This window comes from Chiloscyllium plagiosum, unplaced genomic scaffold (assembly GCF_037043375.1).
Source record: "Chiloscyllium plagiosum isolate Xiang-an unplaced genomic scaffold, Cpla_swu_hap1 HiC_scaffold_10, whole genome shotgun sequence".
Classification (NCBI taxonomy): Eukaryota; Metazoa; Chordata; class Chondrichthyes; order Orectolobiformes; family Hemiscylliidae; genus Chiloscyllium; species Chiloscyllium plagiosum.
The window spans coordinates 57,147,500-57,171,894 of record NW_028270148.1 but is presented as its reverse complement, the minus strand read 5'-3'; the positions used below and the strand labels follow the sequence as shown (position 1 = coordinate 57,171,894).

At 38.7% G+C, this 24,395-nt stretch overlaps 1 protein-coding gene across 31 annotated transcripts in view; it reads left to right on the top strand.

The window, feature by feature from the left end:
- The window catches only part of nrxn1a (neurexin 1a), a 1,876,207-nt gene that overhangs the window by 1,036,765 nt on the left and 815,047 nt on the right, over positions 1-24,395 (top strand). For all 31 annotated transcript variants that reach the window (XM_087991361.1, XM_087991355.1, XM_087991356.1 and 28 more), the window contains one exon: positions 16,416-16,538. In XM_087991361.1, coding sequence (XP_087847487.1) covers positions 16,416-16,538 — 123 coding nt within the window. The remainder of the gene's footprint in view (positions 1-16,415; positions 16,539-24,395) is intronic.

Here is a 24,395-nt window from a genome sequence, read left to right as displayed (position 1 = left end):
TGTTTTTTTTAGTTTCATTTATATTTTTCTCACATTCAGAAACCAAGATAAAGATACATTCATTCTAATTCAAAAGTTAAAGCAGATAAATATTTCCAAATCGTGAAATGGTTCAGGTGAGAGAAACGAAAACCCTGATGGAGCTGTATTTGTGAAACAAGAAGTGGCAGGCTTTGTTAAGATATCAATGCCATTTCCTGATGGTGGTTTCTGAGCTTTATTATGGGCTTATGACAATGTGAATGCTTACATTGGAAGGTCTTCAACATTTGCTGTTCAAACCTGCAATTTCAATTTGACCACAATTTTCTGATGAACACTAATGACAGACTCAGTTCCTCTGTAACAACTACGACTTGGAAAATGTACCTCCCATTCTAATATATTGTAACACAACGTAATTCATTTGATGTATTCTTTTGATTTTATTGCATTGATAACTGGTGAATCACATTATTAAGTTGGCTAATGCCTTTGTTTAAGATTTAAAAAAAGCAAGTGGCTATTAATTGTCTAACTTTTATATGTGGAGCACCTATAAAATGAGGGTGGAGGAAAGCTGTAAGACTGAATTAATTAACTGTATTCCCAAAGCAAGTTACCTTGGTTTTCTGCCTCTTCAACTGGCTTGGATCCAGACTAACATTGATGGCAGTGGATGGTTGCCTACAGATGAAGATTGAAATGTCGGAGTTCCTTTCAGAATGAAGGTTGTAATTTGAATTAATTTTTTAGAAGGGTTGTTGATACTAATTGTAAAGTGATGAGACTTGGTTTCTATGAAGCTAAATGTTGGGATCAATGGAGAAATGAAGTATGTATAAGGGGTCAGGTTATGACATTTTCAAAGATACCTCCTACTTGAAGCAGGATCTTGTGTAAAGTATTCTCAGAGTTAGAGGGCACTGAGAAATATTTGCATAATCTAGTAATATTTATAGGCAAAATTGAAAAACAAATGAGGCTTGGTCAGACCTTGATAGATTTATAAAGAAAGATGGATAATCTCTATAGAAGAATATATAATGGAATATGCTGACGATATGCAAGATTGCAAAATTCTATTTGGAGATTCCGAATTCATTGCTTGCCCTTTAATTTTCACACCCTTCTAAGGTTTGAAATGTCAATGGACTTGTCGTGCTAACTGAAACTAAATTTTCAGAAAGAAACATGTTTTTGAAACCATTGTTAGAAGCCTCAAAAAACAATCCTGGGAAAACATTCATTCCCAACACAATCCTTCTGGTTTAAGTGGATCATTTAGCAGCCACTCAAAAAATGTCCCAGTCTTCATCCCCAGTCCTGAATAAGGGTTACACCCGAAATGTTGACTTCTCCACCTCCTGATGCTGCCTGGCTTGCTGTGTTCTTCCAGCCTCTGGCCTGTCTATCCAAAAAGTGCAGCACTCATTGGTTATGGCAATATGACACTGACCAGATACAGGCTGTCAACATCAATACAAAAAGGATATTCATGATAAAAAAAAGCATGAGGATAGTTATACCTCTGGCAACAATAACAAACAAAAATGAAAAGAAACTACAACAGAATAACAAACCCCAAGAATGCCTGCAATATGGTCAACAGCTGTTTAAGATTGAAAACCTGCTGAAGAATTGCTCTAAACAAGTAACAAAGTTTTCTAAATTACAAACAACACAGAAGGTTTGGAAGGAGAAGATTGTGATACTGACAGGACGGAAGGAATTGTATTAGTTGTAAGAAGCTTCAGTCCAATAATGAATATTTTACATGCAGACTCAGTCAATTGTGCTGTGTTGGACATGGATGCATCCAGTGTGTGAATTTGTAAATGCTATCTGGAATGTTTGAAAGATAATGAAAGACATTTGAGAGTTCTTCCGACTTGGGGATGATGATGTGCTAAAGTCACTGAAAATAGCAGCAGCAAAGCACTTTACCAATGCCAATGTAGTGCCAAGTAAAATACCTTTACTATTGAGCAGGCCAGCTATTTAAAAAACGGTTCTAATGAAAGTGGCCATGGAACACAACAAAGTACAGTAATTGTTTTTGAGAAGCCAGTGCATTTATAGTTTCTACAATTTGGACTGGATTGTATTCCCATAACAAGACCTAACTTCAGTAATTAGAATATTAAACAGGTATTATTGACATCGAGAGACAAGAATTTAAAGGAAAAAGGCAAGTTATGTTAAATACATTAGCAGTTTGTCCATTATATCCACACAGGTTAAAAATCCTATCAAAGGAAGCAGGAGAACAAACATGATGAGAGCATTAAATTTACAGAAATGATCAGGCATGATCTGAAATATGTTAAAAAAAAGGAGCCCTCCATGGTCCATAATGAACATTCCATTAGCATGACACTTTTAACAAAGTTGTAGCAGTGGTTCTTCAAGATATGGGGTAAGGAGAAAAAAATCTTATAGTTCATACACAGTGCAACTACATTTATTCAGACTAATTAAAATATAATAAGAATAAACAAGTAATAGTGGACAAGATAAAGGAGAAATGGACAATGATAAGACTAGTGGCACTGGCTAAATTCCTAACTAACAGTGGGTGTGGGAGGAAGGGAAAATATGCCAATGATGAGTGTAGATATATGTGAAATTATGAACACTGTAGTAGTGGCCATAGCAGTGGAAAGTGCCTTTAGTAATGGATGGTGTGGAGGAAATTGTGCTATATTCAAGAGATGTTTCATAACATTGTTGCAGACCAACCAAGTTGTAAGTTGTAATTCTGTTCTAGCGTGGGTAGTCCATGCCAAGAGCTCTCTGCAAATAGTTGCAGGCCAACAATTCATATTAATTACTTTTGGAAGAAATCCATAGGTTTCTTAATTTGTGAATGATGATCCCTACCTTGGAAAGGGACAATAATTCATTCCAAGTTTTCTGGGCACTTGAATGCTCCTTATTCAGGGAGGAGGGCTTTCAGTAATGGTGAGTGTTTCTGTATTATATAAGGCCGTTGAAATTTACTTTAATCTGCGGACATCATATCTTACAAAAGAGAAGGCAGAAAGAGTAAGGTTATAGGTGATAATGGAGAAGGAGTAATTTTAAAGCATGGCAACCAAACTGTTAGAGGGCATTAATTGGGGTTAATTGGCATTGATTACATTTGCAGTATCTGCATAAGAGCAGAGGCACCATGAACTTTGCACACAGAGATATTGAGCCATTGTGGGCACCAGATTATGGGAGATAAAGGAGACACTGAACATGGGCAAAGTCATACAAAGGTTGGAGAAGGCTGTTTGCCCAGAGGACAACAACAATAAAATAGCACCAAAGTAACACTGCCAGAAGAAGACAGAGAATGCATGAACACCAACATTGTTGGGGAAGCTAAGAAAGCCACTGGCATTAGCATTGGCTAGATTAGATTAGATTAGATTAGATTAGATTAGATTAGATTAGATTAGATTACTTACTGTGTGGAAACAGGCCCTTCGGCCTAACAAGTCCACACCGACCCGCCGAAGCGCACCCACCCACACCTAGCACCTAACACTACGGGCAATTTAGCATGGCCAATTCACCTAACCTGCACATTTTGTGGACTGTGGGAGGAAACTGGAGCACCCGGAGGAAACCCACGCGGACACAGGGAGAATGTGCAAACTCCACACAGAGAGTTGCCTGAGGTGGGAATTGAACCCGGGTCTCTGTGCTAACCACTGTGCCACCCAGATATGCATTATGAAATGTAGGAGGTAAGATCCATGGCTTTACAAAATGAGGTAAAGATGTGGAAGGCTATACGATAGAGTATGCATTCAAAAAAATAGATGTGGAAGTGAACATACCTCTTGGAAAAGCTAGTGATCAGCCAAAAGGCATAGACGATGAAATCTGTAGTAATAGTCCAGAATGAGATAGGAATGTGAGAAGTGGTCACAGACAAAATAAACCAATGAACTGCAGAGGCTCTAAATCTGAAACCTAAATAGAAATTGCTGAAAAAAGTCAGCAGATCTAGCAGCAACTGTGAAGAGAGAAAGAGAGTTAACATTTCAAGTCCAAAAAGATTCACTGGATTCAACATTAACTCTGTTCATCTCCCCACAGATGCTGCTAGATATGCTGAGTTTCTCCAGCAATGTCTGTTTGAAAAGAGATCATTGTTTGACAAGAGAAAGGGCTATGGAACAAATTGGAAATAGCATCCAAAATAGAACCCCTTTATGATGATTGAGAAACTTTCTTGGCTCTGAGTAGATCGGAAGAAAAGCTGAGAAAGGATGGTAAATAGAAGTTGGAGAGCTGGAAAGAATTTGATCTATACACTGAGGTACCAAATAGGGGACAGTAAACCTTATTAAACAGATGAAGAAAAGCAAAATAGTGGGTATTGGAGATCTGAAATTTTTTAAAAAGTGCTGGAAAAATTACCAGCATATATGTAAGGTATATGCAAATATAGTCATAGAGATGTACAGCATGGAAACAGACCCTTCGGTCCAACTTATCCATGCCGACCAGATATCCCAACCCAATCTAGTCCCACCTGCCAGCACCCGGCCTCTTAAATGTTGCAATTGTGCCAGCCTCCACCACATCCTCTGGCAGCTCATTCCATACACGTAACACCCTCTGCGTGAAAAAGTTGCCCCTTAGGTCTCTTTTATATCTTTCGCCTCTTACCCTAAACCTATGACCTCTAGTTCTGGACTCCCCGACCCCAGGGAAAAGACTTTGTCTTTTTACCCTATCCATGCCTCTCATAATTTTGTAAACCTCTATAAAGTTACCCCTCAGCTTCCAACGGTCCAGGGAAAACAGCCCCAGCCTGTTCAGCCTCTCCCTATAGCTCAAATCCTCTAACCCAGGCAACATCCTTGTAAATTTTTTCTGAACCCTTTCAAGTTTCACAACATCTTTCCGATAGGAAGGAGACCAGAGTTGCAGGCAATATTCCAACAGTGGCCTAACCAATGTCCTGTACAGCTGCAACATGACCTCTCAACTCCTGTATTCAATACTCTGACCAATAAAGGAAAGCATACCAAATGCCTTCTTCACTATCCTATCTAGGTAAAAACAATGACTGCAGATTCTGGATTAGAGGTGCTGGAAAAGCGCAGCACATCCGGCAGCATCTGAGGAGCAGTAAAATCGACGTTTCGGGCAAAAGCCCTTCATCAGGAATACAGGTAGAGTACCTGAAGGGTGGAGAGATTTTCCAGCACCTCTAATCCAGAATCATTATCCTATCTACCTGCCACTCCACTTTCAAGGAGCTATGAACCTGCACTCCAAGGTCTTGACTTAGATCAAAATGTAGATGGGTGGGCTAGTATGTTTGCTGATGATACAAAGATCAGTGGAGTTGTGGATAATGTAGAAGATTATCAAAGGATACAGCGGGATATAGATCAATTGCAGATATGGGCAGAGAGAGGGAAGATGGAGTTTAATTCGGGTGAGTGTGAAATGTAGCTCTTTGGGAGATCAAATGTTAAGGAGAACTACACAGTTAATGGCAGGACCCTGAACAGTGTTGATGTACAAAGGAACCTTGGAGTTCAAGTCCATAGCTCCCTGAAAGTGTCCATGCAAGTTGGTAGGGTGGTAAAGAAGGCATATGACATGCTTGTCTTTATTGATTGGGGAATTGAGTACAAAGATCAGGATGTCATGTTGCAGATTTATAAGACTTTGGTTAGGCTTCACTTAGAGAATTGCATTTGGAGAGGGTGCAGAAGAGGCTTACAAGGGTGCATCTTAGTGCTCTGTTCCATTTCAATTTGAGTGACAACATGACGTTTGTATTATGCATGCTTCTCATGTGCATAAATTGAGCATCCGAATTATTATCAAAGGATAGACTGTGTCACACACTTAGTGATTGGTCAGATATAAATGACATAGACAATAGTACCAGAGTGAAAGCATTGTGCCAGCAATTAGGTTTCAGGTATTAACCTGCATGATGTACTGCAGATGGTTATTAAGGGAGTGGAATCCTTTAGATTTACAGTATGCCTCAAAGTTGACATGCAGTGGTTGCAGGATAATGCGATCACATTCTGCGCCATGAAAATAGTTTCAATAATTGCTGCTTTCTCCACTTGCTTCTCTCCTGTAAATGAAGAATTATTTCTTTTGTACAGCAGTAGCTGATATACTAGGTGATAATGGAAATATCATCTGCTCCAGTCTGGAAGGAGTCAGATATATAAAGATGTACACCTATGATCACTATCACAGCCAGTGACAATTGTGTGTTTGTCCTGCTCTGAGGTTGCAATGATAGTTGCAATAGGCAGCAGATTTTAGTGAGGACCATAATAGAACAGAGATATTTCACATATTCACTGGCATTCTGTTTGGACAATCACAACCTGAATACCTTGGTTAGATGTGTTCTACTGTGGACCCTTCTTCCTCTCATTTTCCACTCCTTATTGCTCATCCAGCAGTTTGTCTACTCTATGTTGCCTCTTCTTGTTCAACCTATTGTCCTTTGGTATGAAATAAAAATGTACCAATGTCACTGCACCAATTTTCATTCCCAAAGGGTCCATGCAGAACTATTAATGTCAGGATAAAATCATCTAACTATTCCTGGAGTTGTTAGCAACCCATTACAAAAGGTTTCACAGCCACAGCCAATAGAAATTAATTAATAACTAACGTGAATGTAGCTGACGATGGCTTTAAATAACATGATGGGATCTCATAACAGTAAAAAAGAACAAGTATTAAGAAAAGTTTCACAGCTTATGTTTATTAAGGTTAGCCTTTTATGTGGGGAACCCTATCAGAAATTCTGTATGCTCTGATCAGGACTTCTTAGCCATTTAGACTAATAGTAAAAAGATTGCATGCAGCATGCCTCAGAATTTTCAAATATGTATTCTTAACCAGACAGTCTGCTACCTCAGTTTTTCAGATTTTGTATCCTAACATCTTTTAGTGGCCTAGAAGTTTCACTTAATTTTGTGAAAGGATGGCATTAAGAAGTATTGATATTATTTAAAGCTACTGACTCAGTTTATATGTATTTGTGTTAGATTAGTTATTGTACTGTATGTATTTGATAACTCTTTACAACTCTGTTCACTAAGTTATCTGCAACTAAGTTTGAATAGATAAGTCAATTCAAAAAGTAACAATCCCCTGTTCTATCTTTGTATGTTCTAAAGCAATGAGAGAAAGTGTGAGCATCCAACAGCTAATTGTTGGATGCAAGTTCTATTAATCCAAGCATGGCATGGAGTAAATAAGTCACTTTCTTTTCAGAAGGCGTTCTGGTTAATTTTCTCACTTCAGCAAACCCTATTGCTTGTCAGAGCTGTGTTTTAATGTCAAACATTATCTTTTAATTTAATGTACAGAACATTGTACGTAGCTCATACCAGAACTTCTGATACACACAAGCATGCATCTGAAGTGTAAAATTAGAAAAGTGCTTCCTCCTTTGTTCTGTTCAAGAAATTATAATCTGTCTGTCAGTGCCAGAAAACTGTTTGGAAAAAGCCTGCACTGTCAAAGATTTATTGCAGCTGAAACCACAGCAGGGAATATTACACTGTTTTGTTTGGACTCAGTTACAGACTTCAGTTTTACAGCTTTTATTGTTTTCAACTATTTGCTATAGGGTTATTTTATCATCTTAAATGCTTTTGACAGAAATTGTGCTGCTGAGTACATGGCCACAGTTTGGAACTCTAAATGCAGTGACTCAGGTAGCTGATAATATCCTTGTTTGTAAGGATAAGAATACCTTCAATCTTAAGGGAATGTTTGTGTAGCTGTCGTACTGTTGCTCACTCTCCAATTTCCCTTCTTAGCTATATCACTAGCTTTCATTATTTCTATTTGTAGAAGGAGAAATTGCCAACCCGGTCTATATTACAATATCAGCAGTAATAGCACAAGTTATAATAAAAAAGACATAGCACAGAAAATGAACCTTTACTTCATCTCAACACTATTGGCCAAACTGTGTGAAGATTTTAACTAATGCGGAATTGACGTATAATCTAATGTTACTGGCTGGAGTATTCATTTTGAGATTCAACGCAATTTGCTTTACTTATTTTGAATATAAATGTAAGCCGTATTGCAAAGGGCAGAATTTAATGTGTTAATTGTATTGTAATAAGATCTTAATATTTACAAGATTGTATCAGCATTTGCCAGAGAAAACCAAAATAGACTCCACTTGTATAATACAGAACAACCTCCGTTATCTGAAGATCAATTACTCGAATATCAGATTATCTGAACAAGTCCTCAAGGTCAAGTAAAAATGTTATAGCATTTTTAAAAAGCACAGTGAGAACAGGTAGCCTGGGCTGGCAGTGAGAGTAGGGACAAGGTCGCCATGGGACCCTTTTTCCTGCTATTAACTTCACTACAGGACCATGTTCCTGCTATTGCCCTCTCCATGGGAACCCTGTTCCAGCTATTGCCCTCGCTACAGGACCATGTTCCTGCTATTGCCCTCTCCATGGGAACCCTGTTCCTGCTATTGCCCTCGCTACAGGACCATGTTCCTGCTATTGCCCTCTCCATGGGAACCCTGTTCCTGCTATTGCCCTCGCTACAAGACCATGTTCCTGCTATTGCTGTCTCCACGGGAACCTTGTTCCTGCTATTGCCATCTCCACAGGAACCCTACTCCTGCTACTGCCATCTCCACAGGAACCCTGCTCCTGCAATTGCCATCTCCATAGGAACCCTGCTCCTGCTATTGCCACCACCATGAGATCCTGTTCCTCCTATTGCCATCTCCATGGGAACCCTGTTTCTGCTATTGCCACCATCAGGAGACCCTGTTCCTGCTATTGCCACTGCCTTGGGAACCCTGTTCCTGCTTTTGCTGTTGCCATAGGACATTGTTCCTGCTATTGCTGTCGCCACGGGAATCTTTGTTCCTGCTATTGCCAACACCAGGAGGCCCTATTCTTGCTATTGTCATCACCACAGAACCGTGTTCCTGCTATTGTCACCACCAGAAGGCCCTGTTCCTTCTATTACCATTGCCATGGGAACCCTGTTCCTGCTATTGCCATCTCCATGGGAACCCTGTTCCTGCTATTGCTGTCACCACGGGAACCCTGCTTCTGCTCTTGCCGCTGACACAGAACGCTGTTCCTGCTATTGACGCTGCCACGGGACCCTGTTCCTGCTATTTCTGCCGCCACGGGAACCTGATCAGTTATCCAAACGATCAGTTATCCAAACAAAATACCCCCCACCTGCCTTGTTCGGATAATTGAGGTTGTTCTGTACCTCAGTGCAGATGTAACGTATGCAAGATACTATAGATGCTATAAGACAATTTTTTTTAAATGTTGAAAATATTCAACAAGTCAGATCAGTGGAGACAGAAATGGAGGTAGTGTTTCAGGTCAATGAACTTTCTTCAGAACCATAGAAAATATGTTTATTTACAGCCTATATCAATTTGATCCTTTCAATACATTGTTGAGTTCCCAGAGGAAATGGAATGCATTCATCTTCCCCAATGGCGGCCACCCTGAGCCCTTGAATAAAGCAAAAGAAAATTGTGGATGTGCGACTAATGGCTGCTGTTCCAGCTGTGGAGAAATATGTCAAACCAGTGATGTTAGCCCATACCCCCTCTGCCCTGCCATCTCCTTTGCATAAAAACATGAGTAGGTATGCATATTTTGACCAGAAAATCAGCTATGCCAACCAGACAAGAAAAGGAAAGAAGTGAATAATATGAAAGAAGAGGGTATACTTACACAGCTTTTTTTTTGAAGTACAAATGCCTGGCAAAATCTATGCCAGATGCATAGGTGTAGCCATATACACCCTAATCTTGCATATTACACATCACTGAAATAAGGGTTTGGCTTTATATTGATGCAAACACAGCCAAATCAGAAACACTACCTCCGTTTCTGTCTCCACTGACCTGACTTGTTGAATATGTTCAGTATTTTAAAAAAAATATTTCTGTCTTACAGCAGCTGTAGTGTCTTACATATGTTACATCTGCAATGAGATATTATAAAAGTGGAGATATTTTGCTTTTCTGTGGCGAATGCTGATACAACCTTGTAAATATCAAGACTTTATTATTAACTTTAGCAATGAGACACTCTTGGACATAACCCAATGTTCTTTTGTACGAGTTACATGCTTTTTTAAAGTTAGTGCAAATCCAGCAAGGCGGTATATTGTTTTGCAATATTCTGCTGAAGAACATTACATATGCACTGAGCTGTATGCAGTTGCAGTATCATGTAATTATTTTAGATTACAATACTATGAAAACAAAAACCTGTGTCAAACAATATCTGCAATACAAATGTGAAATTATCAAATTTAGCTTTGTTCAATATTGGTACATTTGGTGATATTATATCCATTATATTCTAGAAGGCAAATTAATATTTCAAAAAAGATATGTCAAGTTCTGATCAATTGATCAAACAAAGCATTAATATTTATACTTTTATTTCTAAATATACAACTGAAGAGTTGCACAACTAATTCTTCCATCATGTACTGAGGCAGACGCAAGATTTGATTGTCGAGTTTTCATTTTGTGGAAGCAAATACATTTCCCTGTCAAAAGATGAGGAATCGGATTGTTAGCAAATTTAATTCTCTCAGAAATAACTATAGGGCATTTCAGTTTTCAATGCACTGTTGTGCTGTGACTGATACTCAAAACTCACTTCTAAATGTTGCATAGTCAGTACTAAACATAGTTTATTATAGCAAATGTGACTAATAAGATATTTATGCAATGCCTTTCTCATAATATTCTCTCCTATCAATATGTAGCTCGAACATCAACCGAACATCGTCTCAAATTTCTGCAAGATATAACTTAAATTTTTGATTATGAAGTCACAATCCAGTCTTAATTTCTATGTTTACATCCCAAACATAAGATAAAGGACATTGGCATGCTCAGAAATTTGTTTTTGTGGTGAAAATCTATTTGATATAGTGTGGATATATTACTACACCAGTACAGTATTAAATAAAATGATTTTCCGTGTCTTATTCTGTGTTAGTTATATCAATGTATGAAATGATTCCTGTTTCAATCTAGCTTTTATTATTCTAATTTCTTTTAAGGTTTCTGAAATTATGTGGTAAGTCAAGAGTGGGCACAAACATATAGAAAATACAAAAGTAATGTTTAATTATAAAATGACAGATCAAAAGAATGTCACCGATTGCAATACTGTTATTTTCCATACACTTTGGGTAATGACATATGACCAATTTCTTAAAACTGGTGAACATGTGTAGAATTTTTTTAAAAGAATCCATAAGAATGTTAAATTAGATCAGGATACTTAATCTGTCCTGAGAAGATGCTAGATGGCCTCGTTACCTCAGCAGAGCAGTATGAATGCATCTTGCAGCTAGTGAGATCTGAACAGAGTGCAGCAAATTTGTAAAAGTTAGCAATAATTTGGGATTCTGTAGCCACTAATGTAGGGACACAAGTGTTTCCAGTTAATTCCTAGAAAATGTATTCCTTTTAGCTGGTCAGTCATATTTGACCATAGCTAATTGCAATCTAGAAGGACTTCAAAGCATATCAGACTGATCTGTACACTACCAATATGCAAATCCATAGTTATTTTAAGATAAGCTACTACATCTTGGAAGTTTCTTCTAGTCAAAGATAATGCTTAGCGTTCATTTTTCATTAGAACTGATGGTAGTGTGTAATTCTGAAACTATCTTTGCTCATAAAGCCATTTGTTTCATGTACTGTTTAAGGAGGTTTTGTCACCACTTCAGAACACTAACGTATCTTTATAAGGAATTTATGTGCGTTGTAACCTGCTATGAAATAGTTTTTTTTTATTGTTTCATCTCTTCAGTCTCTAAGCAGAGGTCCTTTTCAAATATTTTTCTTATTTTCTTCCCTTTTGAAATATTCCCTTGTGAATTCTCCAAATGCTTTGCTTGTGAAGTCCAATTTTTAAATGATCCCCAACAAACTCTCTTTTGAGAGAAATGAAAAGAATGGTTCATTCATGCATTCAAACCCTGCAGATAATTGTTGCAAAATATATTCACACACAGACGTATACAAGGTGGAAGGAAGGAAAGCCATTTACACTTATGAATATTGATAAAATGAAATAAAGAGCTGGACATTAATTCTCGCAATTTTTAAAACTTGTGGCCAGAAAGTCAGTGTCCTAAAGGCTTCATTTCCAGAAAAGCTATAATTCAGATGGATGCAGTAGGATAAATTTTCAGAATTGTTTTTCAGTTGATGATTTCCTAGGGGCCTAATGTTGGTGCACAGATGTGTTTTTCCCTTTTCAGGTGAAAATAAAGTTTCTTCTGGGACTAGGTTTCAAAGGAATTATAGATTAGAGGCAGTCTTAGGGTTAAAAGGATCAAAGGGTAAGGGAAGAAAGTGGGTACATGGCACTATGTTAGATGGTCAGCCGTGGTCATTTTGATTGGTGGAGTGGGCTCAGAGGGCTGAATGGCCAACTTTTGCTGCTATATTCTGTGGCTCTGGGTCTTGTTGTGATGTCACCAGTTAGAATCTTAACTGTTAACTAGATTTTCACAAGACTGAGGCAAGTGTTCAGAAATGTATAATTGAAACTGATTTCTATGAATCAAAGAGTTTTAGTCACGTGATATGTCCATTAAAGTGTCAGTTTCAATTTAACAGTTGGTTTATTTCCCTCTGGCCCAGAGTGGGGGAAATAAATGGAAGTATTAGCAATTCCACATGAATGAATAGGGTAACTGTCTGTGGTTCTGGTCAAAACCTATTGATCATTGTATGGGAGATATTTTGAGCTAACGGTGCTCATTCAGGCTCAACAAGTTTTTTTTAGCACCTTTTTGTTCTCACTCTTATAGAGTCGTAGATGTTAACTGTTCATTTGTGTCTGTTGACTGCAAGGTCCCCATAGTCTAAGAGCATGACATTCTAGGATGACTGTGTCTGAGCCTATCCTAGAAATTGCTGATTGGAACATTCCAGAAATATTTGTCAATTTTATGTATGATTGGTGGTGAGCATGCTTTAGTCCAAAAAAATATTAAAAATAAACAAGAAAGTGTTTATTTCTTGAGCATTTAAGAAAAAGCATGACAGAATTATTATAAAGTATCGGTTCTGTATCCGGAGGATATGGGAAGAATGTTTCAAAGGTTCAGCAAATGTCAAGATATGAAACGAAGTTTCACACTGCACATGAGGAAAGTTCTATGCAAGCACAAGTTGTGAAAACGCTGCCAATCTAAAATATGGTGGTGCCCAAGTAAGTACAATAAATATGAGTGAACAGAATGAAATGCATTACTGGCAGTACTGACATGGGTATTGTGCATGCACTTTTTGCACATGCATAGTGAGAGCATTTTATGGCAGTCAACACATTCCTTTTGTCTAAGCGACAGTGTTCCCTATATACATTGAGGTTCTGATTTTCCATATTATAGAATGCAGAGTAAAACATTACCCATTTTAGAAAGGACACAAATGCATTTGAACCCTTACACGATGCTGGTCAGTTGCATGGTTTCTCTATTTTTAAATAAGGAATTCCATCGTCCAATACTGCTTAAAAATATAAAAGCTTTACAAAAACCTTAAAAACACAATTAAGAACATAAAAACAGAAATGTAAACTACCTTTAAACTTAAGAGCAGTGAACCACATCTCCAAAACGCTGTCCGACTCTGTCAAAATTGCAGGATGTATAAACCATTCATCGCTGCTATGAATCAAGTTCAAGACTGCAGCATGCAGGCTCACTAGCAGCACCTTTATAACTCTCCAGCAAAAATAAGCAAATAATGAGGGTGAAGGCAGAAATCCAAGAATTATGTTCCACTGTTTTGAAGTACTATCTGCCCCTATTCTGACATGAAAATCCAGACTCAGAATTGATTAGATCATACATTTCATAGGTTACAAACTGGGAATTTTTAGATTCATACATTAAAAGATTAAATTAATAGAATGTACCTTAAAACTTATTTTACCTTTGGATTGTGTGAATAATACCATTTCCTACTGTGCCCATAAATTTAATCCTATATGAGTATGACTGACCTCATTGAGTAAACAGAAGGTATTGAACTTGCTGCTTGTTTGGAAGAAATTAAATACCAGGTCTGAGCATGCCCACAATAATTAAGCTAATTTTTCTTACTAATTTTGTACAATAAAAAGCTGAAGGTGGCCTAACTAATCAAGCACTTGAATCAATTCCAATTTGAATAAAAATCAGCACTGCCGTGCAACAAAACATAAATTGTTGGAAAAACTCAGCTGGTCTGGCAGCATTTGTGGAGGGAAATCAGAGTTAACATTTTGGGTTTGGTGGCCCTTCTTAAAAACACTTCTGTGCAGTTCTCCATTCAGCACCTCATTTAATTTTCCACTTCAATTTACAAGTGATTTGATGGGTGTCTGCTATTTTTGTATTTGTAATATTTGAATGTAACTCCAATTTTAGATGTTGAGATATCCTGCAGCTTGCATAGAATGAGCATTGAGGCATACACCATTCATGTAAAGTAATGCTAAGGGCTATGTTGTGTGTCAAAGTACATTGGTGAAGGCCTATAAGGGCTATGTTTTCAAGCTCAATTATGAGGCTACTCCTCCACAGAAAGTGGAGGCAGACTGTCACCATGTGTTGCACTCTTTTTTTTCCATTTCACCATATATTTAAGATGGAGTTTAATTATTGTGTTGTTTTATCCATTGCGGCAGCTTTTTTGCTTGCAAATGCACTTTGCAAAGACTGAAATCTCCCAACATGACTGAAATATTATATCTAAATTTCTTTTTCATCCCCAGAAGCTTACTTTATTGACTTAAACTCTGGGACATTGATCCTTGATTCCTTTTTTTCTAAAACACAACATTTCTCTCACTCTGTTGCTATTTGGCTCTGTTCGTAATTGACATTGCGAATGATTGAGAAGGCTTGATCAGACAATTACACCGTAGGCTATTGTCAATGTTCATAGAGTTTTTTTTTTTGTTTACTTCCCCTTTCGTAGTATATGTATGATTGTGTGGAGAATATTTATTCAAATGTTACAATAACATATCTTGTTAGGTATGTTTGATTTTTGTTTTAAAAAAAGGAAAATAGGAACCTGGTCTGAATAAAACTGACAATTCTTCTAACATTATCGTTTTCAAAAAGATAGTGTATTAATGTCCTTTTGGAGAAGAAATGTACTGACTTTACCCACTCTGATCTGGATTTGATTCCAATCTTCCCCATCAACATGTTTAACCTTTCATAATCTTCTGAAGTAATCATGCAAGCTTATATCGCAGCAATAAATTGCATCAAACCATTACCAACAATTCAAGAAGTGTGCCTGACACTTTCTCTGGAACTAAAGGATGGCAATAAATGCTGGTCTTCCCAGTTATGTCCACATCCAGAGGATGCAATGTCAGACTTTACAGAGAAGTAATTTTTACATTAATTCGTGCATCACACTGTTACAATAACTTGCTTTTCAATAACACCTCAAATACCTCAAATGTGTAATTTGACATTGAGGAGGAGACAGAGAGGATTTCAGGAAAATGGCACAGATATAGTCAAAAGGGTGACAAAAACAGAAATTGCTGGAGAAACTCAACAACTTAGGCAGCATCTGTGGGGAGAAATGTTAACTTTGCTTTCTCTCCACCGATGCTGCCAGACCTGCTGAGCTTCGACAGCAGCTTATGTTTTGTTTCAGATTTCCAGCATCCACAGTCTTTTATTTTATTTCTGTTAAAAGGGTAGTTTCTGCGAAGATCATTGAAAGTAGGGAAAGATTTGGCAAGGGAAAAGGGATCAAGGAAGATACTTCAAGAGAGTTGATAGCTTTGTCAGCAATAATACAACAGAGGCAAGGAAGACAGATGTCTGAAGTAGATGGAAATTGATAGGATAATGCATGAAACTCATTACACTGTCCTTGCATTTTGTACTTGAATGGAAAACGAGAGTAGATTGGTAGAAGGTAAATAAAATTTAACAGGATTCTGTTGCACAGTTGGAAAGGATAGTTCAGCAATGTGTATGCTTCATGATTGTTGGACATTGTTATACCCAAAGCATGAAATTGTTCCAAATTCAATTAAACAATTGCCAAGGAAATAATAAGTTGAGTGCTAAAAAACGGATTTCCTGTAATGAAGGAGACACTTGTGCCTATTCGTGACAGACAATTGTACTGGTATTTTAAGTGTGTATTGATATGCATGATTTCATAATATGTTTCTTTTTCTTGACTTGACCTAGAATAATGATGTAAAGCATAGTTTTGTTATGGATTTTAATATTGCTTTCCTTTCTCAAGTACTGTTTATCATTCACTGGGGTTCAAGTCTAAGGAAATGTAATAAGTTTAGAATTGAATTCACAACCTAATCATCCATTGCCATATTCTTACGCAGGCAAGGGTCCAGAAATGCTTTTTGCTGGACAAAATCTCAATGACAATGAGTGGCACACTGTTCGTGTAAGTCGTCGAGGAAAATCCCTGAAGCTAATAGTGGATGAACTACAGCCTATTGAAGGTAATAACATTTCTGGTTGATTTGTAACCCTCAGATGGACTCCAATATTTCTCATAACACATACGAATTGTTGGTCTTTTTCTTAAAATGTTTTGTTAGACTTAGAAACTCTGCAAGATTTCATGCTGTTTCTAAGCAACCAATAATTTGTGGTTGATTCATTGCCAAATTCACCTTGGTTCAATTGATCTTTCACCAATGTGCCAACTATTTACTCCTTTAGATGCTGTATATATGATGAGAAATTACCTTATTGATATGGCAAAATCAAAATGCTATTAATTGATTCAACCCTTTAGGGGCAAATCACAGTGCATATAATTCATTAAAGTTATTTGCTCCACTATGTATAACCTTTAGCTCTGAAGGCAAGAGAGAAAATTTGCTTTTATATTTTGCTCCAAACCAAGGCACGTCTAAAAACATGTTAATTAGTAATCACTCAAAATACCACAACAGGAAATTATTTTAACTCCTGCTGGGAGCAAACACTTAGAAGTATTATTACTCTCCATGTGCCTGTGTAGGTAAAATAAAGTGTTGTGGTAAATACTTACAATTAATATTTCGAAATAAAGTTCCAAAACACTTTAAAATTAATGTTGCTTCATGCTACCAAAGTCTTAACAGTTTGCAAACTGTTATATCTAATTCAAAAGAGGTATTAGAGATGGCTTGAATGTTTAAAAAATAATTATTTATTCTCTTCATTCTGAAGAGAGTTGTTTTAATGTAAGATGAGTAGTTGTGTAACGTGATATCTTTAGATTAGATTAGATTAGATTACTTACAGTGTGGAAACATGCCCTTCGGCCCAACAAGTCCACACCGACCCGCCGAAGTGCAACCCACCCATTCCCCTGCATTCACCTTTGCCCCTAACACTACAGGCAATTTAGCATCGTCAATTCACCTAACCTGCACATTTTTGGACTGTGGGAGGAAACCAGAGCACCCGGAGGAAACCCATGCAGACACGGGGAGAATGTGCAAACTCCACACAGTCAGTTGCCTGTTCATTCATAGCATAACGGCATCTCTTGCTAGAAGAGCATTTATTGCCAATCACAGAGGGCAGTTAAGATTCAACCACATTGCGGTGGGTCTGGACTCACATGTAGACCAGACCAAGGAAAAATGACAATTTCCTTCCCAAAAGGACATTAGAGGAACCAGATAGGTTTTTCCAACAATCAACAATGGATTCATGGTCATCATTAGACTCTTAATTCCTAAGCAGGCACAAACTGTTCAAGGCTTTCTTTGTGGGTGCTGTTGCATAAATTTTATATTTTAAGTAAATCATAATATGATAATGAAAAGAACATTTAAACGTATACTGTACTTCAATGGGTATAGTTTATGACTTCTTATTTCACATTTTTCTAAGTTCCTGGAAAGTGAATAAAGTCAACAGTTACTCTTTATTACAGATATGGGAGTCCATTACTTTTAATGGACTATTAATCTGACATCCTTTTCAATTAGGAGCGTGTTATATTCCTTTTAAATGCCATTAGCAAACACACATATAAGGCTGAACGTCTTGCTCCTCCATGTTGAAAGTGAAATGGCACTGAAATAGTGAATTTGGTATTCATTCACAGGATGAGGGCATCTCTGGCTACAACAGCATTTATTGTCCATTCCAGAGGGCAGTTAAGCGTCAACCACATTGCTGCTGCCACCCCAGCTCCATTAGGATTAAGCACTGGTAGGAAAATCTGTGGTTGACCTTCCCACCCTGCAGCCAGTTGAGGCCCTTAAGTGGATTAACCCACCTGCAGGAAGGCTTCTCACCAAGAAGTGTTCACTGTAGCTGCTGCACTGTGGATAGCTTGTCACCCCAGCCCTGAAATTAAGAAATTGTCTAGATTGCCCTATTCCTGACTAGTTTTTTTTTAATAACCACAGAGCAAAATGATCCCAATAATGAAAGGCTTAATATAGCAGGAGCATTCGAGGACTCTGGGACCATACATGGTGGAGTTTAGAAGGATGAGGTGGAGGTCTGACTGAAACTTACAGAAAGCTGAATAGGCTGGACAGGGTGGACATTGGGAAGATGTTTCCATTGGTAGGAGAGACTAGGACCCAAGGGCATAGCCTTAGAGTAAAGAGAAGGCCCATTAGATGGAGATAAGGAGAAATGTCTTTTGCCAGAGAGTGGTGATTCTGTGGAATTCATTGCCACAGAAGGCTGTGGAGGCCAAGTCATTAAGTATATTTAAAACAATAAGTTTTGATTGCCAAGGGACCAAAGTTTATGGGGAGAAAGGGAGAAAATGAGGTTGAAAGGCCTATCAGCCATGTTTGAATGGTGGAGCAGATTCAGGCCGAATGGCCTAATTCCTGCTGCTATGTCTTGTGGCTTAATGGTCTTATTTAATTAGTGGTGAGCTCCTGGATCTTGAGAAATCGGTCGATATTCAAGTGTTGCGATCCCCATGATGCCAAGCAACAGTTTGTTTGCTGTGGATGTTGTTGTAGGCTTTTGCCCAAAATGTCGATTCTCCTGCTCCTTGGATGCTGCCTGATCTGCTGTGCTTTTCCAGCACCACACTCGATTCTGGATGTTATAGTACACTGGTCAAAGCCAAGGAACATAGTTAGGCCTTTTTGTCCCTGTTCTCAACCTCTTAACTGCCATAAGATCCCCTTGCAGATTCATTCTGGTGTTACACTGGGGAGGTGATGGCCTAGTGGTATGATTGTTAGGCTATTAATCCAGACACCCAGGTAATGTTGTGGGGAGCTTGGTCGGTGGCAGATGATGGGATTTGAATTGAATAAAAATCTGGAGTTAAGAGTCTAATGATGACCATGAATCCATTGTTGATTGTTGGAAAAACCTATCTGGTTCCCCTAATGTCCTTTTGGGAAGGAAACCGCCATCTTTCCTTGGTCTGGTCTACATGTGACTCCAGACCCACCGCAATGTGGTTGAATCTTAACTGCCCTCTTGGATGGGCAATAAATACTGTTCTAGCAAGAGATGCCCTTATGCTATGAGTGAATTTTGTAAAAAATAGAGGACAATGTATCTCATGTTAAGCAAAGTAGAAAAGTTAGAATGTCCAACATTTACTTTGTCTTGCCTGAAGAATTGTTCAACACTGCTGTGCATTCCTAGGGTTGACTGGGATGACATGGATTAAAACCTATCAGAAGGTGACATGAGGGATACTCCCAGACAACTGACTGGCACAGGCACTGAGGAATCTGTGTCTCTTGATTATCAGTTCCCTTCAGGAAGACTGAGATTTGAACACTTCAGCCATGTGCTATTACTGTACCTGATCGCTTTGTTTTATTACACCTATATATGACTATCAACTTATCTAAAGCCTTTCCTCTGGCTATTAACAATCCACAGCAACTTGGATATTGTTTCATTATAGATGATAGATATTATTAAACCTACAAACAATAGTGTATTGTGAAGATGCCAGTTGCTGAGCAGCCCTGCATGTTGGACTTTGTTTCCATTGTTGGGGCTTTACTTATGCGGCTTCAAAGTCACTGGCCAGATCACCCAACTTACCGCAGCTGCAAAGACTGACTTCTTTTCTACCATTTCTTGATATTGCCCTGTGTCGTTTAAAGTCACAATTGGCTTTGTCCATTGAATTGTGTTTTGCTAATTCCGTCATGTCCTGTCCAGCACCTCTGCCAGATGACTACTATCCTGAAGCCTCTATTTGCTTCCCTAAACCACATTTTAACAAATGCAGGCTGTTTGTCTATGCTTCATTATCTCTAACATTGTAATCAATCACAAGAGCTACGGTTAATGGAGGCATAATTACTGTTCCAAGCACAAAAATGTCTATTATCTCTGTTTGAGGACAACTCTCCTGTACAGTTTATTTTGGTTTGTACACCTTGCTAGTAATGGCAAGGCTGTTTCTTGACTAAATTGACCATCCTGTTTTGCATCCTCAAACCCACTTATGCACATGTCTTCTGTCAGGGTATTTCTTTCAGCTCCGATATTCCAGATTGTTACAGTGAAGCAAAATCTCAGTGCCAGGCCACAACCAACTTATACGCATTAATATAACATAAATAAACAGTTATATAATTTCAAAAGTGTTTACTGCATTAAAAGATAAATAATTGTTGGTTTACACTCATAATTCTTCAAAAGTCTGATGAAAAGATGGCGCAAATAAGGTTAGATTAGATTCCCTACAGTGTGGAAGCAGGCCCTTCGGCCCAACAAGTCCACACTGACCCTCCGAAGAGTAACCCACCCAGACCCACCTAACACTATGGATAATTTAGCATGGCCAATTCACCTAACCTGCACATCTTTGGATTGTGGGAGGAAACTGGAGCACCCGGAGGAAACCCACGCAGACACGGGGAGAATGTGCAAACTCCACACAGACAGTCACCCAAGGCCAGAATCGAACCTGGGACCGTGAGGCAGCAATGCTAACAACTGAGCCACCTTTCACTAAGCAATGAAGTAATCCGAAAGTTAAATGAAGACCACAAACACTTCATCCTCCATTTCATCAGTGTGGAAAAAGCAGTGTTAACGTTTTGAGTCCAGTGACCTTTCTTCTGGAGTCAAGATATTAATCCTGTTTTCTTTGCACATATGGTGCCAGACCTGCTGAGTTCCTCCAGCAATTTCTGCTTTTCTTACAGATCTTCAGCATCCATCGTTAATTTTGTTTTATTCTTCCATATCATTTTGTATCTCAGTCTCATTCTGAGGTGTTCAGACAGGATTGTCTTTTTAATGGCTGTATTTGCAATTTCCATGCAGTTCTAGCTCGTTGCACATGTTTTCAATTTGATTTATACAAGTGATTATTCAAATTGTTATGCAAAAAAAACTCACTAGTAACTCTCATGTAATTGCCTCTTCATTGTGCAAATTTCTTCTGTTAATTTCCGACAAGCAGCTTAATTCTGAGGTATTGAATATCCAGGGAGTTCAAGTCATTGATTTCTAATGAATACAATTTAAAGCATGTGGACTGGTGCTTTGATTTCACTGGCCATTACATCATACATATCATCGCTAAAGCTTCCTATGCTTTTATTACTTTTAAAAATAACTTAAAACAACTAATCCAGATCTTCCAGTTTTGGACCAGACATCTGATCCAAGATGGGCACCAGACATCCATGGAAGTCCCAATGAACTGACTTCATGGGAATTTCGAGGGGAAATTCCAACAGCAACTGCTCTGCCCCACAGTCCCTATGAAGGTACCTTTGGCTTTGAGTTAGAGTCGAGGATCGTGAACTGCTCTGACTTACTCTCCTCCATCAATAACAAAATTGCTGGAGAAATGCAGCAAGTCTGTCAGCATCTGTGGAGAGAAAGCAGAGTTAACATTGTGGGTCCAGTGACCCTTCAGTTTGATGCTGCTGAGTTTCTCCAGCAATTTCTGTTTTTGTTTCAGATGTTCAACATCCACAGTTTTTTCTCTTTTTTTGACAAAGTTGAACAGTTAACCTGTGAATGTTCAATGGAAAAATCATAATTTAATCCTCAGTAACTATAGAACCACAATGCCCCTCTCTGATCACCTGACACCCCATCAGTACTGACTTCCCAAGCAGATGTGACCTGACCCACCTCTCGACTATGGCTGACTCATCAACACCATTCAGTTCCTCAACTCTCTGACTCTCACCCCAACCTGATAATCCCTCCTGGCCTGACTACCCAGATCATCTGCCTGCTACCACAGCCAGCTGCAACCCTCACACTCAACCACTTCTATCCTACTTCACTTGCTTTTAACATCTTACTGACTAAAACAATCCTCTTCCCTCTCACATCCTTCCCACTCACTATTCACTCAGCCATTCTCATACACACACACACAGATAAACTTTCTCTGTCTGATTAAATGCCTCTGAACTTTCCAATCTGATAGTGAACACTTATTCAAATATGACATCTTGTGCTTTAAGAACAGAGTGTGACTTATCTTCTGCGTTATTTGATTTACAATGTGATATGCGGATTGACAGATTCACAACTCTGGTGGTCTGGCTGCTCATTCAGGAAGCTTCTGGAGGACATTTTCTCGACCTGGGAATTCCTGGCAATGTCACATGGGAAGGCTGGATTACAGCAGACAAGCAGCCCAGGAAATCAGGAACTCACTCTCAAAATGTTGAAAATAGTGGAGTTTTTCAGCTCATTAAGATGCCAATCTTCTGCAAAGAAATTTGCAGTCAGCTACAATGTGGTCTCTGGGTGTGATGGAGCCTGGCTGGGTACTTTACTTGTAATCACTTTCCTTGTCAGGGCAGATTGAAAAGCAGCTGCTGGAAGCAATGGCACACTTCAGCAGTTTAGCCAGCTGGTCGACGTCAGCACTTCTGAATGGAAGTTTAGCTGAAAATCTGTTTTTTCTTGTTAGTGTGAGTATAGGATACTTGAAACCTGCAGCTACTTTCTCTTCATAGTTGTTGTCTCGTTAGTACTTCATTCTGTGAGGTATTCCAGAAGTGGGATAGAAGTATTTTTACATACAGGAGACCAAACCTCAGTAAAAAGGAGCGGGCAAATGAGAAGGAGAGAAGCACAGCTGTTGTATTGACCTGAAGGGGTCAATGTTGCCCTCAATGTACAGGGTGAAGGGTCAACAGAGGATAGGCTGATGGTCCCTCAAAGGTGTGCGAGAGGCGTTGTGTAGCCAACTAAATTTACAAAAATTAAATGAATTGGTTGCAAATTTCCAAGTGCCAAGCAAGATGGATACTCTCCAGAGCTCCTGTATGATCTCTTTTTACCTCTAGCAATTTCTTCAAAATTATCAGGGTTTCTGCCTCTCCTACCCACAGTTAATTTTGGATTTCCACCATCAGTGAAATATTTTTCCACATGTTTCCTCTAAACCTCCTGCCCCTAGTTTAAGTCTATGCCCCTGATCATTTATACCTCTACCAACAAGAAAAGTTCCTTCCTGTCTACTTTATTCATGTCTCGCATGATTTCATACATCTCAATCATGTTCCTCCCTGAGTCTCCTCTGCTTCAAGGTAAACAAACCCAGTCTGTCCATTCTGTCTTAATAACTAAAACTCTGTAACTCAGGCAACATCCTAGTAAAACTCCTCTGCACCCTCTCCTGTGTTATCAGGTCCCTCTATAACGTCGATTCCAGAACTACACTTGCTGTGGCTTAAACAGCCAGATGTGCTGAACAATTTAGTGAATTCACAATGAACCACAATAGCCTGTCTGAAACAGCTGGAGGAGTTTTTCTTTGTGATTACAAGCTTCACAAGAACTTTCGTAGACTGGCTATCACATAATCAAAGAAACCAGCAGCAGGCTAGCCCTGAGCATTCACCAACAGGAAAGCTTTTCATTCTGTGAATGTCCAATTAGTGTGTGACCATCAATTCCAAATGCTGCAAGTATGTGCCAGGTATTCAGGCTGCTGTCATGACCCATGGATGTTGAAGAACCATGAGGTGCTAGGCTGGATCAATGGGCACGATGCTTTGGAAATTGAGCTGCTGAGGGATAGGGATACATCTGTGCCTTGCACAGAGGGGATACCATGGAGGAAGAGAAACCACAAAATGACATTGAATCCTCTGATTAACTCCCCAAGGGCATTGACAGACCACCACAGGAGAGATGAAGGGCCCTGCAAGGACCTTGATAGCCGTGAGACACATGATGTATTAGTAGTGCAGATGTTTCAGGAGAAGACACATTGTACCGATCTGGACAGCCTGCAGTCTAACTGCACTGTCACCACGTCACCTTCTAAAGAAAGAATATTCACATTATAATTCACAATAGCCACACTTTACCCAAATTCATCCAACATCCATTTTAACATCTTGAATTATCTGCTACTAATA